The sequence below is a fragment of the Triticum aestivum genome, chromosome 3D, assembly GCF_018294505.1.
Source record: "Triticum aestivum cultivar Chinese Spring chromosome 3D, IWGSC CS RefSeq v2.1, whole genome shotgun sequence".
Classification (NCBI taxonomy): domain Eukaryota; kingdom Viridiplantae; phylum Streptophyta; class Magnoliopsida; order Poales; family Poaceae; genus Triticum; species Triticum aestivum.
Window position 1 is genome coordinate 290,495,817 of NC_057802.1, and position 14,371 is coordinate 290,510,187.

The 14,371-nt window shown below is 45.4% G+C and overlaps 2 protein-coding genes across 3 annotated transcripts; both read left to right on the forward strand.

The window, feature by feature from the left end:
- The first annotated feature begins 247 nt into the window (after positions 1–247).
- On the forward strand, positions 248–5,469 carry LOC123078481 (protein PIGMENT DEFECTIVE 338, chloroplastic). Of its 2 annotated transcripts, XM_044501007.1 has the most exons (8): positions 248–856; positions 1,000–1,074; positions 1,161–1,232; positions 1,339–1,419; positions 4,120–4,217; positions 4,726–4,851; positions 5,019–5,067; positions 5,153–5,469. In XM_044501007.1, the coding sequence occupies exons 1-8, from the start codon at positions 272–274 to the stop codon at positions 5,348–5,350; spliced, it is 1,284 nt and encodes a 427-aa protein (XP_044356942.1). In that variant the 5' UTR covers positions 248–271; the 3' UTR covers positions 5,351–5,469. The 2 variants fall into 2 exon arrangements, with proteins under 2 accessions (XP_044356942.1, XP_044356943.1); XM_044501008.1 differs by lacking the exon at positions 1,000–1,074.
- A 1,351-nt stretch (positions 5,470–6,820) lies between these two features.
- On the forward strand, positions 6,821–13,809 carry LOC123078482 (single myb histone 2). The gene is made up of 6 exons (XM_044501009.1): positions 6,821–7,276; positions 8,059–8,285; positions 12,437–12,521; positions 12,753–12,836; positions 12,948–13,277; positions 13,359–13,809. Exons 1-6 carry the CDS (start codon positions 7,127–7,129, stop codon positions 13,374–13,376), a joined length of 894 nt encoding a protein of 297 aa, XP_044356944.1. The 5' UTR covers positions 6,821–7,126; the 3' UTR covers positions 13,377–13,809.
- The last annotated feature ends 562 nt before the right edge of the window (positions 13,810–14,371 follow it).

Sequence of the window (14,371 nt, forward strand, 5' to 3'; positions counted from 1 at the left end):
ACAACCGAAGCCTCACCACCCCCGTTAGCCGAAACCCTAACCCTAGCACAAGGCTGCAGTCGCCATGTGATCGCCTCCCACTCGCCTTAGCGTTTCGCTTCGTGGTGGACCCCACTGTTTATTCCGCTGGTCTGGGACTGAGATGTGTTTTTTTTTTATAAAATCGGGACTCATTTGACATTTCGGTGAAAGAACCTTGTATATTTAACTCATGTTATAATTAACCAGATTAAGTACCGGCCAACAGGACGGGACGGCCAGACCACAGAAGATGCTGCCGCCGTCTTGCCGCCTGCTCCCTCTCATCTCGTCGCCGCCTCCTCCGCACTCCCTGCACGTCGCCAAAACTCTCATACCCAGGCAGACCCATGCCTGGGCCCGGGCCCGACCCGTTGCCCCCACCATGTCCGCTCAGCTAGATGCCGCCCTCTCCGCCGGCTTCGTCCGCCTCCTCAACGCCGGGCAGGAGGACGCGGACTGCGGCGGCGGGCACTACGATCCGAAGTCGGGGGACTACGCCGTCGGGATCGTTGTCTCCGGCACCGAGGCTCGCCTCGACGTTGCCGTTGGCGCCGACCGCCTCGCTACGCTCCTCACCAAGGAGCTCCTCCCGCTTTGCCGCGCGAAGCTCCGTACTGGAGGTGCTAAACCGGCTCCGCCTCGGCCAGGGAGCGTGGGCGTCTTGGAGGCCTCCCCCGTGGATGAAGAGACCCAAAATCAGAAGCGCGGGGCCAGGACGCTGGTGCCGCCCGGCACGGTGGTCTTCGCGGAGGTGCTCGGGCGCACACTGAGCGGGCGGCCGCTCCTGTCGGCGAGGCGGCTCTTCCGACGCCTCTCGTGGCACCGGGCAAGGCAGGTTTTGTCCTCTTCACAGTGTCCATTTCCACCTGAAATTCTGATGCTGATGAGTTCGAGTCCACGCCCCCCCTTTTGCTCTTGCGGGGATATGACAGACATGCGACTCTAATATAATATAATCCATATATCTTGGTTAGGCAGATTATGCAACTTGACGAGCCAATTGAGGTTAAAATTTACGAATGGAATACTGGGGGACTGCTCACAAGAATTGAGGCAATAAAGAACTTACTTTCTTTCATCAGTGGATATAGAGTTGTAATGGTTCAGTTCAGGTGTAAGATTTGCTTACTTCATTACAGGGTCTGAGAGCATTCCTTCCCAAATTTGAGCTCATGGACAGGATAAGTACGTTTACAGACTTGAAAAACAACGTAAGCAATAATCGAATTTGTGCCCAATTTCATTGTTATTATCTAGACCGCTTGAAAGTTTGTTTACTTATTCCTCATTGAAGTAATTCATTGCTTGTGAACACAGGTTAGTCGCAGCATATGTGTGTGCATTATAAGGCTAGACGAAGAAACTAATGACCTCATAGTTAGCGAGAAGAAAGCATGGGTTTGTACACTGACTTATCTTCGCAAGCTAGAATGTTTTTCGCTATTATTGTGGAAGTGCGGATTTCAAACTCTGTTTTGTTTATAACTATGCAAAGTTTCTTATAGATCTATAAGTTTTACTCCCTCCGTCATAATATAAGATGTTATTACAACCATATAATAACATCTCATATTATACTCCCTCCGTCCCAAAATAAGTGTCATTGATATAGAACAACTTTGTACTAAAACAGCGACACTTATTTTGGGATGGAGGGAGTAGCAAAAAAGTACCAAAATGCCAAGAATACAAATTTCACCCAACCAAAATTAGGTGGCATCTACGTATTGCATTGATCTTGCGCGTTGAGACTTTGTAGCAGCAATACTTATGAACACTTTGAAGGTAGCTATACCTTTTTTTTAAGACAAGGTAGCTATACTGTTCCTTCTTACGTTGGGACAGGAGAAAAACTTCACCTTGTGGCTAAGAGCACTAAGAGCATCTCCTATAGATGATGTAAAATATATCACTAAAAAGTGGTTGGAGTAAAATATACATCACCAAAAAGTGTTTTTTACACCATCAAAAAAAACACCTAACTCCAACAGATGATGTAAAATACAGCAGCCACGCGGTGCCGCTCTAACAGGTGATGTAAAAATGGCCAACGGCCGCGCGGCAGCAGCACTATAGCCGCACATATTCGAATCAAAATCATCCCATGGACATATAAAATCAACAGTATTCCAAATTCAACATGAACTCAACTTCCATAGCAAACATAGTTCATAATCCAACAAACAAAATTGCATCATGTCAAACCAAGCTCATGATCCAACAAATAAAAGTGCACATAAACATAAGATAAAACATAGCATCCATCCTCTCCGTTGTCACTTGGCACATTATGGACATTGGCATCATCATCATCAATTGCTTCTTTCTTGACATTCTCATGCGTTGATGCATCGATGCCGCCACCTCCACCGGAATCACCTCCCATACCACTCATGTTGCCACCGAAGCCACCTCCCATGCCACTCATGTTTCCACCGAAGCCACCTCCCGTGCCACTCATGTTTTCAACGAAGCCACCTCCCGTGCCACTCATATTGCCACCATCCATGTTGCCACCAAAGGCACCACCCATGTTTGCACCAAAGGCACCACCCATGTTGCCACCGAAGACACCACCCATGTTGCCACCAAAGGCACCACCCATGCCACCTCCCATCATGTTCATGTAGCCACCCATTCCACCTCCCATTGCACCCATTCCTCCTCCCATTCCACCCATGGCACCTCCTATTCCACCCATTCCTCCTCCAATTCCACCCCTGGCACCTCCCATTCCACCCATTCCTCCTCCAATTCCACCCATGGCACCTCCCATTCCACCCATTCCTCCTCCCATCATGTTTCTCATGAGCATGGTCTTCATGATCATTTCGTCGTGACAAAGCTCGACAAACGCTTTTTGCTTAAACTTTAGTGCCTTCTCCTCCACCGTCTTAAGCTCATCGGCCACCACCTTCCTCTCCTCTAGTTCCACCTTCCCCTCCACGACCGTCGCCCTCCGCCGCTCGGCTTCTCTCCTCTCCTCCATCTTTCAATTTCGACCTTCTTTTTTCTTGGCATACTCTTTCCTCGCAATGACAATGGCGTCAAATTCTTCTTTAAGATCATTGTCTCCGGCCTTTGAGCCCTTTCTTTTTTATTTCCATCCGGCCTATATGATTTGGTCGCCAAGTGAGGAGTGGGGCTCCTTCTTCTCTCCTCACCACTGTCATCGTCATCATCATCATGATCGACAACCAAGCTCTTCTTCCTCGGAGCTTCAAAAGCTTCCCGATTCTTCCACCTCTCCTCATCCTTGAGCTCTTTGTAGCAATGATGGAAAGTGAACGGTTTCCTTTCTTCTTCTTCTTGTCCCGGTTCTTGTCTCTTTCTTGGAACAAACCTCAGGCAATCATTTTCTACAAAATAACAACAAAAGTAACATCATCAATTTATAGGAACATATGCCACCATGAGATTTGGCCGCGGGCGCCTTCTTCGTCGGCGGCGCACCCACTCTTGCACCGGCCCCGGTGCGGTGAGATGGGGGCGGCATGGCGGCGGCGGGCGGGAAAGGTAGGAGCCGTGGTGGCGGCCATGGCGAGGTGCGTCAGACCGGCCCCAGGGTCTGGGGAGTCGGCCATGGGGTCCGGCGGTGGCCGGCAGGCAGCGGGAAGCTTCCTTTGGCAGTTGGCGTTCGCACAGCTGCTGGCTGTTTTACTCGGCCGCGCGGCTGGTGATGTATATTTGCATCACTTTTCGTGATGCATTTTACATCTGAGTAAAATCTGAGTTTTTTTTTTGCATCTACATCATCTAGTGGAGGGACGTTTTTGGGCCTCAGTGATGTATATTTCGGTTATTTATACATCTACATCATCTATTGGAGATGCTCTAATGGGGATGAAGATGGAAAACTATCCCAATTGGGGAATAGCCCTGCTGTTATGTAAATCAGTGGGATTAGCCCTGTTGTGAATGTAAATGAGTTCCATTTACATATTCTATAATATAATTATCCTGTTATTGGTCTTGCCTTTGATGCACAAGTAAACATAGCAATTTCATTTTGATTTCACTGCGAGCTCTACTAAATCTAACATTGTTGGACATATACAAACAATGATAGTATTGATATACCGAGAGCACATTCTTCAGGAAATGACATATCTTAAAGAAGGAGCTCTTCTAAAAGGGAATGTACACAAGATTTTTCCATATGGTGCGCAAGTTAGGATAACTGGGACCAACAGAAGGTACAAGCTGAATGGTTGCAAAGCAGATTCCTGTTTTGCTACATGTACAATTACATTTGAAAATCTAAGCATGAATTGCCTTTTTTTATATTGTTGCTCCTCATTTTGTTACACTTAAATTTAACTAATTTAGTATTTATGCAAAGAAATATTAATGAAACTCAAGTGGTCTAAATTTATAGCGATTAAACGTTGTGATCAGTTGATTACAACAGGCACATTGAATTTTATCGCATATTGGTTACATATATACCTCATATTTAAGCATTAAGAAGATACATGTTAGATATTAAACCTTGACGTGTGTCATAGCTTTTCTGAGAGACAGCTGTAGTTGCAGAAGTTTTTTCCTGCCTTTGATTGCAACAGGACCTGGAACAATGGCTGAAAACTAAGTAGATGATAAAACATGATGTTGTGTAGCCAATCATAAGCTAACAAGATGATGCCTTGTTTTCTTTTTCTAAGAAGGAAATAAATAATAGTGTATTGAACTACTCTTATGCAGTGGATTACTGCACATCTCCAACATTAGTCAAGGTCGTGTCTTGTCAGTAAGCGACATCCTAAAAGTAGATGACGAGCTGAAAGTTCTGGTGATCAAGTCAAATGTTTCTGACAAAATTGCACTCAGGTAATACCGTCACAACACGATGCACTGGATTTATTCAGCTGCCAACTAACAGTTTTAAAACAATGTAGTGGAATGAGCTTTCAAAATTCTTTGTTCGTAGTTTTTAGCAAGATTTTGTCATCAGATATGATAAAACACTGAAATTTATTTTGCTACCTAATTAACAGCATAGCAGACCTGGAGAGTGCTCCTGGTTTATTTCTGTCAAATAAAGCGGTGAGACTGAAATACATTTTATGTTTCTTTGACAGTTCTCTCATGTGTATCCTTTCTTAGTGCCATTTATCTTGTGCTGATGCAGAAGGTGTTTTCAGAAGCTGAGGAAATGGCAAAGAGGTACCGGGAGCAGCTTCTAGTTGTCTCTCGGAACACTAAATTAGATTATGACCTTCCAGGGGAAACTATTCCGTTTGATAATGAAGCGACACTTTATGCAAACTGGAAATGGTTCAAATTTCTGAGGCATGCCAAATCTGGTGACGGAAATGATAGAACATAATTGCAACTGATGTTTATTTCATGCGCTGTATATTTTAAGGAGAATTTGGCCCCCCTCGAAGAAGAGAATGTATGTGACGACCTGAATTGAAACAGTATTAACGGTTCTTACTGAGTGCACCGCGTGCTGTACAGTACTACCTTCCATAACCAAGCAAGAACAAGTTTTCCGGGCAGGAACAGGCGGCTTCAACCGATGAATATCACAACAAGGCATTTGTTTGAAGACAACAAAAGAGACTTTCTGGTCCGTTAAATTTCATGCTAAAATTCTGATGTACTACCGTAGATCATACTGTTGTGGATGCAGATCCTCGTAGCTTTCGTACGTCCTTGTCAAGGTCTATCGCTTCCTTGACCCTGGGCGGCTAGGGCAAACTCTTGTCTCCATACTAGCGAGGCTGTGGATTTGCCTCCCCTCTGGCAGTCGGCGGCCTGGAGGGAAATCCCGGTTTCTTTGCTCTGGTTAGTAGTTTAGGTTATTGTTTTTTAGTTCTCGTAGGTACGGCGTTCAGGCGAATGGCGACGCTTTTTCTTCGAGTTTGTCTTTCGGATTTCAATCCTCCTTGAGTCCATTCGTTTGGACATAGTCGACGAAACTTCAACGTAGATTCTTGCCGTCTTTGTGGTGCGGCAAGGTTAGGGTTTATTGTCATGCTGTGAGATTTGGTGTTAGCCACTTCAGATGTATGCAAGTGTTCAACGGCGATGATCGCGACTCCAAGGCCCTGGTCTTAAGGGGCACGTGCATGAAGACTACCCGGCTGTCATCGACAAGATCTAAGCTGACTCTGATATAAGGGTGACGACAAAAGACGTGTTATCGGCTCGTCCTGGCGTCAGTACTTGTCATTCGATGGTTTCATAATTTTGATGTAATTTTTATTGTGTTTGAGAAGCTTTGTAAAACTTTTATAATAGATCTGATGTAGAAAAGAATCATAGCATTGTTTATAGTTCCTTGATTTGATTTTTTGTTTGGGGAGACAAAACCAACATGGAGGGGTGATTTTTTTTAGGCTGGCCATAGTGGGGTAACATAAGTAGTATCATGCACTTGGGAATCGTGAACATGCTTATGTGACAGACAATTAAAGAAGAGAAAAATGGTTATAGTAACATAGGTAGATAACGTAACATAATAAATGTGATGCTACTATGTGTCATGCATGATAATAAATGAGACCATCTATGATACTATGCACTATAGAGGTAGTAACAGACTAATAACATATGCATGTTACTAGTCTAAGTTACTCCCCACTATGAGCAGCCTTAGGGTATTCTTCTCCCACTAATTGGTCCCACATACATACACAGATCAGCCGCTCCGACCAACAGCAACGAGCTCTAGTACTCGACACCAATTAATCCCATTCCCTATTATATTCTCAAAAGAAAAATCCCATTTCCTAAAAGAAAGGGAGAAAAAGGACGACACAGCAATTAATCCCCTTCCGTTTATAACCTCCAGCTCCAAAGCCTTGACGATGGCTGCCTCCCACCCCTCTTCCTCCTCCTCATCTCATGCCACCCTCGCCTAGAACCCCTCCGCCTCCCGATCTCCGGTGCAATCTTACGCCTACTCCCCGCGCCCCGATCGCCTCCTGACCCTCGTCCTATCGGATCCTCCGCCGAATTGCCGGACGAATCCATCGAATTGCCCCCATCAATAACGCCGCTGCCCTAGAGGTGGCAGGACGAGACGAGACCCTTGGGGGTTGGTTGTTGCGGGGGCGCGGTTTCTGGCCGCGCCGCGGTGCTCTAAGTGCGTGGGATGGGTGCGCCGAAGCAGAGGTGGACGTCGGAGGAGGAAGCCGCGCTCAAGGCCGGCGTGGCCAAGCACGGGCCGGGAAAGTGGCGGACCATCCTCCGCGACACGGACTTCAGCGCCGTCCTGCGCCTCCGATCCAATGTTGACCTCAAGGTTGGTCGCGGAGATCATTGCCCCCTTTCCGATCGGATCGGCGACGGGATGGTTGCTCTTTTGCGCCTGAAAATTGTGGCGACGGGTGTTGGCGATCGGTTGGGAAGAGCAGGAAATCTCGCGTCTATTTGGGTTGATGATTGTGGCTTTTGTACCAGATCGCGAGATTTAGGGGGTTCATGTTCATATTGGCTAATCAATTGGAAATGTTTCTCTGTGGGACAATTTTCATGATATTGGACAGATCAGCAGGGAAATCTCTCCTTTGCTCAACTGGTGCTGTGGTGAACTGAAATGTATCTCAAGATACCATCCGTGCTATGACTGAGTTGCCCCATTAATTCTCGATAGACACATTGTTCACCTTGGTGTCAGGATCCGACATTACTATGGAAGTTTCTTCCATTAGAACTTATTTCATACATTTTTTTCTAAGGAAAGTCAAGGATAGTTAGCATGATGAAACGAGTTGGCTTTACGCTGTCTGACGTTTGTTTCCTCTTCTGGTGTTGCTGATTTTGCTATATTGTTTGATTAAGTTATGTTAAGATGAAAAATAGTACAAGTAGTTCTTTGAGATGCAAATGATGATTGCAATGGGTCAAATTTTATTGTTCTTATTAACTTTTGACTAAGACACTAAGTTGCGTAGCAGTTATAGTAAACAGTTGCAATGTTCAACCAGCTGTCTGTTGCCATAGTCTTGGTTTCCAGGAATAAATATGTGTCTGCGTATCATTGAGTGAATGAATCTTATTGATTGGTCTGGTCCGATTGTGCAGGACAAGTGGCGCAACTTGAGTGTTACTGCTGGAGGATATGGCTCAAGAGAAAAGGCTAGAATGGCGTTGAAGCAAGGCAAGCGTGTTCCCAAGGTTAACACTGAACCAATGGATGTTGATGCAGATAATCTGGACAATGTTCATGATACAGTCATTGATGCAAAACCATTGGCAGTGGTTGTTGAACCCAGCCAGCGTGAATGCAGTTCAGAGAAGTCAGTTGCTAGGTTAGTGTATAAATTAACTTGTTCCATATTAAATTTATTATTATTAATTGCGTATTTCTTTTCAAAATTGTTCCATCAATGTAAATTGGTAGGTGTTGACCCGTAGCCATCTAGGTTCATAAGTTGATTGGAATGGAAATTCTATGCATACCATCTTCGAGTTGCTGACCTGTCACCTATCTTTGAGACAGCTAGTCTAGGGCTTCACATATGAACACACGTAGAAAATTGAGATATATATTTAAATCACATGATTTTCCTGTGACAACTCGATTTAATGATATGATATTTTCTCTTGACTTGGTAATTATGAAAAAGTCATAGTGTCCTATCATTACCAAAATTTACAAGAGTCAAAAGGCCTTACTGTATTAAATAAGCAGAAGAGAGTTCCCCGGTTAATCAAAGTAAAATCAGGTGAAAACCTGCATAACACACATAGCCATCGACAACAGGGCACTCTGGCCGGCCTTGTCACCAATGAAGATTTGACACACATTGTTGCGGAAACATCGTCGAGGTGGTCCAGGAAACATCCACATCACCCATCACTCCTTGATCTAGCGATTTAAACTTCACTGGCACGAAACTATGGCTACTAGAGATCATTCTGAGCCAAATCCACCTTCCATAGGTTTTTGTGGCAGGGAATTGGTGCACGCGGGCTGGGCTGCTAGGTCTGGCCAAAAGCAAGAGGGTTTTCACATGCCACTACCTCGATGTCCACCACCCCATACCAACACACCCGCAACCCTACCTTTTGCCGTTCTGAGAAACCAATATTAGGCGCCGAAGCGAACCCACAACGCCATCCACGGACCGAAGCCACGTCCCCTTGCAATGCGATGTTAACAGCGCTAGTTGAGCAAGCACAAGAAGCGTCAATCATCGTTCACAGCTGTGCCAAACTTTGGCCTTAGAACATGTTGAAGCATTGGTGAGGCACCACCGCCCTTACTATGCCAATGCCGCTAACATGCTACCGCACTGGCTTCCATGGGATCCCACAAACTTTGGAGGTGGGCACTGCCATCGCCCAGACCGTCAACCTGATGCACCAATTCTAGCTCCTGACATGCAGGCAAGGAGGGATGCAGCTAACACCCCAAGCTGCCACCTCTCGCTTAAAACTGTTGTCAGCCCTCTGCCTTGCTAGATGAGGCCGCTGCGCTGTCGGTGCCAAGATTGGGGCTGAGGAGGCGAGGGAGCAGCTACCTGGAATTGGAGGAAGCGAGATACTGGCACTTGTGGCTGACGGGCGGCTTCCACCAGCGGTGGCAGGGGAAGAAGGCGATCCCCTAGTGCTGGCTAGGGTTCACCCCCCTGAGTTGGCCCACTTGAGGGTTTAGGCGACAGGTGTGTGGGAGTTTCTGTTATTACCGGATTAGTGACAACACTATTAGAATGACCTTCCATAAGCGAATCTAAATTGATGGCATGATTACAACCAGAGACCATGCAGTTATGGAACCCATCTACATGGCCATGTTTATTGCCTCTCAGTGCACCAGTTGGGCAGTGGGTTTTGTAAGTTCAGACATAAATTAATAATTTTTAACGCTGGTTAAATAAGTACTTCCTCTGGACTACATACGGAATGAAATGAGTGAACAAACACACTAAAACGTGTCTATATACATCCGATTCACAAAAAAGTTAACATCTTATATTTGTGAACGGAGGGGGTAATATATACTTTTGGTAGCATAGCTACATATAACATGTTGTGCATGTAGTTCAGTATATTTAGAAAAGCCATTTTTAGGGCATTGCTTGATGTATTATTACGTGGTGGATGCATATTCTGTGCTATAGGGCATTTAAATATATTTTTCCTCTCTATTCTATTGTTGAGGTTTTAGTCAGGTGTACGGTAACTGTTCATTTGCTTTTAGTCTTATGTGTGAAACTCGCTTCACCATATCCTGAAATAAATCTAGTTGGAAATTTCGAATGATGAATGGTTGACATAACCATGCGGCGGATCTAATGCGCAGAAAGATTCCCCCCCCCCCCCCCTCCCTCATTAAGAAACTCAGGCAGTATTGTATTTTTTTTTATTTTAGTATTGTACATTTAACCACATGATGACAGTACTCTGTACATTGTGCAATTCACTGCTATGTTTAAGTTGATTTGCTATGAAGAATCAATATCTTTGCACAGTTAAGTTCTTTGCATATTATTATGCCACTGCAATTTTCACGTATTGGAAAAACCATCAGGACTTTCAATGCATCTACATATGCCATTATAGCCACTTAAGCACATATACGGTCAAATACCGTACCCCTATTTTGTTTGTCTGTTCCAAGGACACAAATGTCCTTGCCCCATCAGCCCGACACGAATCGATGTGCTGCCCGCTTCTCTTCTCCCGCAGCTTCCCGCAGTTCGCACCCAGCAGCATGACCTGTTCCGCACTCCTCCACGATGACAACGTCGCCCATGTCATCACAGGATGCCTCGGCATCGTGGGCTGAAAGCCTCAAACGCTGGCCACAACGCCCACTATTGCTGGCTTTACGGCACCTTCCAGTCTAGCCTCCTGACACTCCAGCTCGCGGTGGTACGCTTCGTCCCGGTCCCCATGGGCTTGTACATGTCCCATGCCGTCTCCCGGAAGCTGCTTATCGAGTTTGAGCCTTCGAGGTTGTTATCCTCACCCCCTACACGCATGCCGTGGTGTAGCAGGGCCTGGGCAGCCCAAGACCACGACACTGCCCCAGTGTGTACCACGATGCTCTCAAGGTGGTGGAGGTGGTGCCTGCAGCCAAGCCGACCAAGACCGCTGCCAATCCTGAGCCTGACGTCGCTAAGCTTGCCCCCACGCCAGAGCCGCATGGCGCCATGCACACCATGTGTCGCGCCAACATCCTCGGCTCATTGCTGTACCTGTACCTGTACCATGGCAAGCTCGCACTCATGCGCTCTCTAACAAGATGGACTTAAGCGAGTTCTGCAACGCGTGGGTGGCGGAGCATGCAGCGACACGCATCGCCTGCACCTGAGGCGGCAAGGAGAATTGGCCGTAGATGCCGCTGTCGTGGGAGCTATTCCAGCCGGCGTTGGGGTTGTCGGGCATTGCCTACTGGATCCTACCAACTCCAACGAGGTGAGGATGCAGGCTGCCTCGGCAGCACAGTGCCTCTACCTGAGGGACATGGAGACCATGGAAGTGTGTGCGGTGCTGCCTGTAGGAGCCTCTTCGTGCTGCCCTAGATGGTCGAGGAGCCCAACCCGAAGTCGTCCTTCTCCGGTACTGTCGAGGTGAACATCCTCTGAGCGAAGAACTAAACGATCATCACATCACGAGATTGGCGGAAGTACTAGAAAGGAGGTCGGGAGGGCGGCGGCACCCGAAGAGACGCAATGGGGTGCCGGCGGCAGAAGAACAGAGAGAGTGGGAAGTTATTTAGTTTTTCTTCTTCTTTTGAGCTGATGGGGTGTGGGCATTTGTGTCCATGAGAAAATATGGAACAAATACAGCCTCTATTATTTGATAAAACTTGGCCTTAAGTGGCTATAGTAGCATCTATAGATGTACTCCCTCTGTTTCTATTTTGTCTGCGTATAAGTTTTCTCAGTTTTTTGCGCAATAGTCTGCGTGTTCCCTTCTTTTAGCCCTCTCTTCCCATGCTGCCCCTCTATTCCGCTTTTCCCCGTCTAATCCGCTGCATGCATGAGCCAATCCGTTGCATGTTTAGAGAGAAACTAGTGGGCAATCCAGCGGCATGCAAAGCGGGCCAGGGGCGCATGCAGAGAAGGGCCAATCCATTCGCTAGTGAATTTATTGCATGTCAGTTTCCTTGCCATCAAAGCAGGGGCAAAACAGTCTAAAAAAAGCCCAGCTATTGCCTCCTTGGTATGCGGGCTGGTTCTTATGCACAGAGAAAAAAGAATCGGAGCCTCGGAGGGAGTATTTGGAAGGTCCGGTGGCATTTTTCAAAAGATGGAAATTTAGTGACATTTTTTGAATACGTGAAAATTGCAATGGCATCTATCCAGTTAACCTTTTTTTATTGATACTGAACTGATGTAATGCTTCAAGTTGAGGAAACCATCCAAATATTGCTTATTAGCCATTTTTCACTTTATGTGAGTACCGCCTCTAAGCATTCTTAACATTATTCCAAAATGTTTGGTCGTAGGCTTGATGATCTCATATTGGAAGCTATAAAGAAGCTTAAGGAGTCTTCCGGATCAAATAAAACGGCCATCGCTTCATACATTGAGGTAATTGTAATGATCGCCACTCCCTAATATCTTCTTTTATTTCCTTGATCGATACTATTTGCTTGAGTTTTGAGGTACCTCAAATTTATCCCGACAGTCAATATTTCCTTTCTTTTGTTATTTGCTTTTACCGAAATGTTTATCTTGTTCTTCATGGGAATCCGAGACTTCTCTGAAGCAATCTTTAGTGATTTTGCAGATGACTCTAATAAGACTTGTCTCTGTATGTAGGAGCAATACTGGCCACCTGCTGATTTTCAACGCTTACTATCAACAAAATTGAAGGCACTGGTTGCTACTGGAAAATTGATGAAGGTACTTTGACTTTGCATGCACTCGTGCGGGAATATGTGGTCTATCATGTATCGAACTACAATAGAAATGCACATTTTAGTTGCTTCTATTTTAATCATGGTTTTATTACAGTCCAACCAAAAATACAGAATTGCACCGAGTTCAGTCTCGTTAGGTGGAAGGAGCACCAAGGTGCACTCAACAGAAGACGACAAACAAAATATTTGTATTAGACAACTAACTAAGCCTCAAGTGGATGCTGAACTGGATATGATGACACACATGAATAAGGAAGAGGCAGCAGCATTTGCTGCCAAGGCAGTTGCTGAGGCAGAAGTTGCCAATGCGGAGGCTGAAGAAGCAGCAAGGGCTGCAGAAGCTGCAGAAGCTGAGGCTGAAGCTGCAAAGGCTTTTCTCGATGCCGTCATGTTGACTGTGCAAAACAAAAATGCTGCCTCTGCGGTACATTGAGCATATTTTTTGTTTTCAGAATATTCTCTACCAAATGCACATTCTATAACTTACTAAACTCATTAAATGCAGATTCTTCGAGCTTGCTGATCTTCTCTACTAGCCGTGCCGTGCATTTGGCTTCAGTGAGCAGAAGTTTGTATGAGACAATGCTTGTGTTGTGCCGCAAAGCTTTTGTCGATACATGAGTTTCTTGTATAGCCTTATAGATCAAAATGTTTCAATGAAGGGCAGGGGTTTTCAACATCTTGCTGTTGGTCCTAAACCCTGGCTCACCCTTCAGATGATGTTATCTAGTAGCATCTTCTTAGATAAATATATCATGCAATTGGCGCTGTGTTGTGTTAGCCAGTCAATGACGCAATAACAGGAGCGAACAGGAAAGTAGTATTCAATTTTCATCCTTTTTTCTTCTGAACATGTGTTTATTTGTAATTAAACTCTAGTCCATTCTCCTTAGTTCAAGTGATGTCATGAAATAGAATTATAGCGAAAGTTGCTGTGGCAAGATATTTCTCAGATATGTTGAGCTGATTACAGTGGTTTAGCATGATGATAATATATATGCAGTGGATGTGTGCCCTCTGCATCCGATTTCGAAGAACATTCTTTTGAGTAAGAGCACATCCCGTTTTACTCACCATATGTAACTTGCATTTTCTTCAGGATTTATTCTGCGCTCTTCATATCTGTTCCTCTGCAGCTCCTTTGCATGTACGAATCAACCTGTCCAATGATGCTGTTACAAAGTGCAGTGATTTAAGCAGTTAACACGACCTAGCAGTGATATTTTAGAGCTATAATACCTTGCTCGTTAAAAAAGGATATGGCACCTAACTACCTATTTTAGGGAGTTGTCAAAGTCTTTCAACTGCTCGTTTCTTACTCTAAAGAGCCGTTGATCGGTCATCCTATGGCTCTCCTTTCAAGGGTTCGCCGACTTGATTTCCTCTTGTCCATCGATCCTTTTTTTAACAAAGAAGAGGCACTCAAGGCGCCAAGTTCATTTCTAATCAAGCTCAAGTACATCATACAACAAAGATTACAACTCCTGGGCAATTAAGCAATAACAGATGTTGCAAGAA